The sequence below is a fragment of the Cebus imitator genome, unplaced genomic scaffold (assembly GCF_001604975.1).
Source record: "Cebus imitator isolate Cc_AM_T3 unplaced genomic scaffold, Cebus_imitator-1.0 Scaffold41, whole genome shotgun sequence".
NCBI classification, from domain to species: domain Eukaryota; kingdom Metazoa; phylum Chordata; class Mammalia; order Primates; family Cebidae; genus Cebus; species Cebus imitator.
Window position 1 is genome coordinate 3,733,952 of NW_016107356.1, and position 1,178 is coordinate 3,735,129.

A 1,178-nucleotide genomic window follows, 5' to 3' on the forward strand; every position below is an offset into this window, starting at 1 on the left:
AAAAAAAAAAAAAAAAAAAAAAAAAAAAAAAAGAGAGAGAGAGAGAGAGATAAGGGTTGAGATCTATTAGAGTTACAACTGTTATAAACTTTGTGTTTTTAGACAAGGTCTCATCTCGTTCTTTTGCCCTGGCTGTAGTATAGTGGCAAGATCAGAGCTCACTACAGCCTTGATCTCCTGGGCGCAAGCAATCCTTCTACCTCAGCATCCCAAGTAGCTGGCACCACAGGTGTGCGCAACCATGCCTAGCTAAATTATTGTATTTTTTTTGTAGAGATTGGGTCTCACTATGTTGCCCAGGCTGGTCTCAAACTCCTGGGGCTCAAGAGATCCTTCTGCCTTGGCTTCCCAAAATGCTGGGGTTATAGGCATGAGCCACTGCACATGGCCAGAAGTTACGTTTAATAGCAATGCTAAACTTTTGTTTTACAAAAGTACATATCAAAATGCCTTTAATCTGTATTAGGCACTTACTACTTTTCCAATGGCTGTGTTTCACCAGGTTTAAAACAGTTTAAGATAAGGAAATGCCATATTCTAATCAATAGATTACTTTAAATTTATAACATATGGCAAGCATTCAAATTACCAAATAAATTTGAAGGTCAAGGAAAGCACTTAACCCTGAATAGCAATCTATTTTTATTATCATAAAGCACAGACATGGTTGACAGTTTACCATTAACAAATAATAACTATTACTCTCTACTTTAAAACATGATTACCGGTATTTGAAATCTTTTCAGAGCAGGCAGTGCCTGCATTTCCTGGAGCAACCAATACGTGTTTCACATGATTAGACTGTGCAAGTTTCCAGGCCAGCGTATGTTCCCTTCCTCCACTGCCAATTACAAGTACTCGGGCTGCCATTGCTCTGTCTGCAAAGCAGAATTCCAAAGGAAAATGAAACCTGTAGAAAGAAAACCACAGTTGATAACTTAGGATGCACATTTTAGAAATCCAGGGCTGGGCATGGTGGCTCATGCCTGTAATTCCAGCACTTTGGAAGGCAGAGGCGGGTGGATCACTTGAGGTTAGGAGTTTGAGACCAGCTTTGGCCAACATGTAGAAACCCTGACTCTACAAAAATATAAAAATTAGCTGGGCGTGGTGGTGGGTGCCTATAATCCCAGCTACTCAGGAGGCTGAGGCAGGAGAATTGCTTGAAGCTGGTAGAC

At 40.7% G+C, this 1,178-nt stretch overlaps 1 protein-coding gene across 1 annotated transcript in view; it reads right to left on the reverse strand.

Annotated features, from left to right (window-relative positions):
• LOC108302442 (trifunctional purine biosynthetic protein adenosine-3) overlaps nucleotides 1–1,178 on the reverse strand; it is a 21,092-nt gene that overhangs the window by 17,344 nt on the left and 2,570 nt on the right. The window contains exon 2 of the mRNA XM_017526058.2: nucleotides 726–910. Coding sequence (XP_017381547.2) covers nucleotides 726–910 — 185 coding nt within the window. The remainder of the gene's footprint in view (nucleotides 1–725; nucleotides 911–1,178) is intronic.